At 54.3% G+C, this 854-nt stretch overlaps 1 protein-coding gene across 1 annotated transcript in view; it reads left to right on the top strand.

Annotated features, from left to right (window-relative positions):
- Positions 1-483: 483 nt before the first annotated feature.
- The window catches only part of Actr5 (actin related protein 5), a 24,250-nt gene continuing 23,879 nt past the window's right edge, over positions 484-854 (top strand). Inside the window, exon 1 of the mRNA XM_033767174.1 lies at positions 484-854. This exon is cut by the window's right edge and continues 214 nt beyond it. Coding sequence (XP_033623065.1) covers positions 706-854 — 149 coding nt within the window. The 5' untranslated portion in view covers positions 484-705.

The following is an 854-nucleotide window of genomic DNA, read 5'->3' as shown; positions in this document are numbered from 1 at the left end:
TTATGCTATATTAAAAGGGATACTATACATATTAAGGAACAACTAGCAGCCATTTTTTTTCAGTATTAAGTCTTAGAGAACAGTTCATGGGAATTAATAAGTGAACTTATTTTTAAACTTTATATTGCAACATATGCATGTTTAAAAGCCCACAAACTGTAAGTGGATAGAGTGATGAATTTTTGCAAAGTGAAAACATCTATGTGGGCAGTTATCAGGATAAGAAATCTAGCACTGTCAATACAGCAGAGTTTGAATTTCACGGAGAACCTGAGGCAATAGCCAGCAAGTAGGGAGAACATTCCGGGAAGGTGCATCCCCGAGAGGAACTAATAAGGATTGCGAGAAGGCGGTGCCTTGCCGCACTAGCTAGACCTCCCATCTATCTAAAGGTCAGGAAAGGGCGGGGCCTGGCCGCGTTACGCCCCAGGGGCGGGGCTTCCTGGCGGCCAGAGCCAGTTACAGCGAAGGAGTGTTATTCAGAGGCAGTTGGGGGACAGCCGGATTGGACAGGATGGGCAGGAAACTAGCGGTCCTGGGAGCGGCCTAGTCTACCAGAAGCGAGCTGGGTGGAGAGGGTGGCAGTTTCGGGAAAGGAGGAGCTTCGAGGCACTTCGGGGCCCCAGCAGCTCCGCCTTAGGGGGGCGGTACTTCGCGGCGTCCGAGCGCGCGCCGCGTCAAGGGGCGGGGCAGGTGTAACCCAAGATGGCGGCGAATGTGTTCCCGTTCCGCGATGCCCGTGCCGCTCCGGACCCAGTGCTGGAGACAGGGCCGGTGGCACACGGGCCGGTGCCACTGGTGCTGGATAATGGGTCGTTCCAGGTTCGGGCAGGGTGGGCTTGTCCCGGGCCGGA

The sequence above is a fragment of the Fukomys damarensis genome, unplaced genomic scaffold (genome assembly GCF_012274545.1).
Source record: "Fukomys damarensis isolate Sample0158 unplaced genomic scaffold, DMR_v1.0_HiC HiC_scaffold_22, whole genome shotgun sequence".
In the NCBI taxonomy this organism is placed as follows: Eukaryota; Metazoa; Chordata; class Mammalia; order Rodentia; family Bathyergidae; genus Fukomys; species Fukomys damarensis.
The sequence above is the reverse complement of the archived record's forward strand: the minus strand, read 5'-3'. Positions and strand labels throughout refer to the sequence as shown.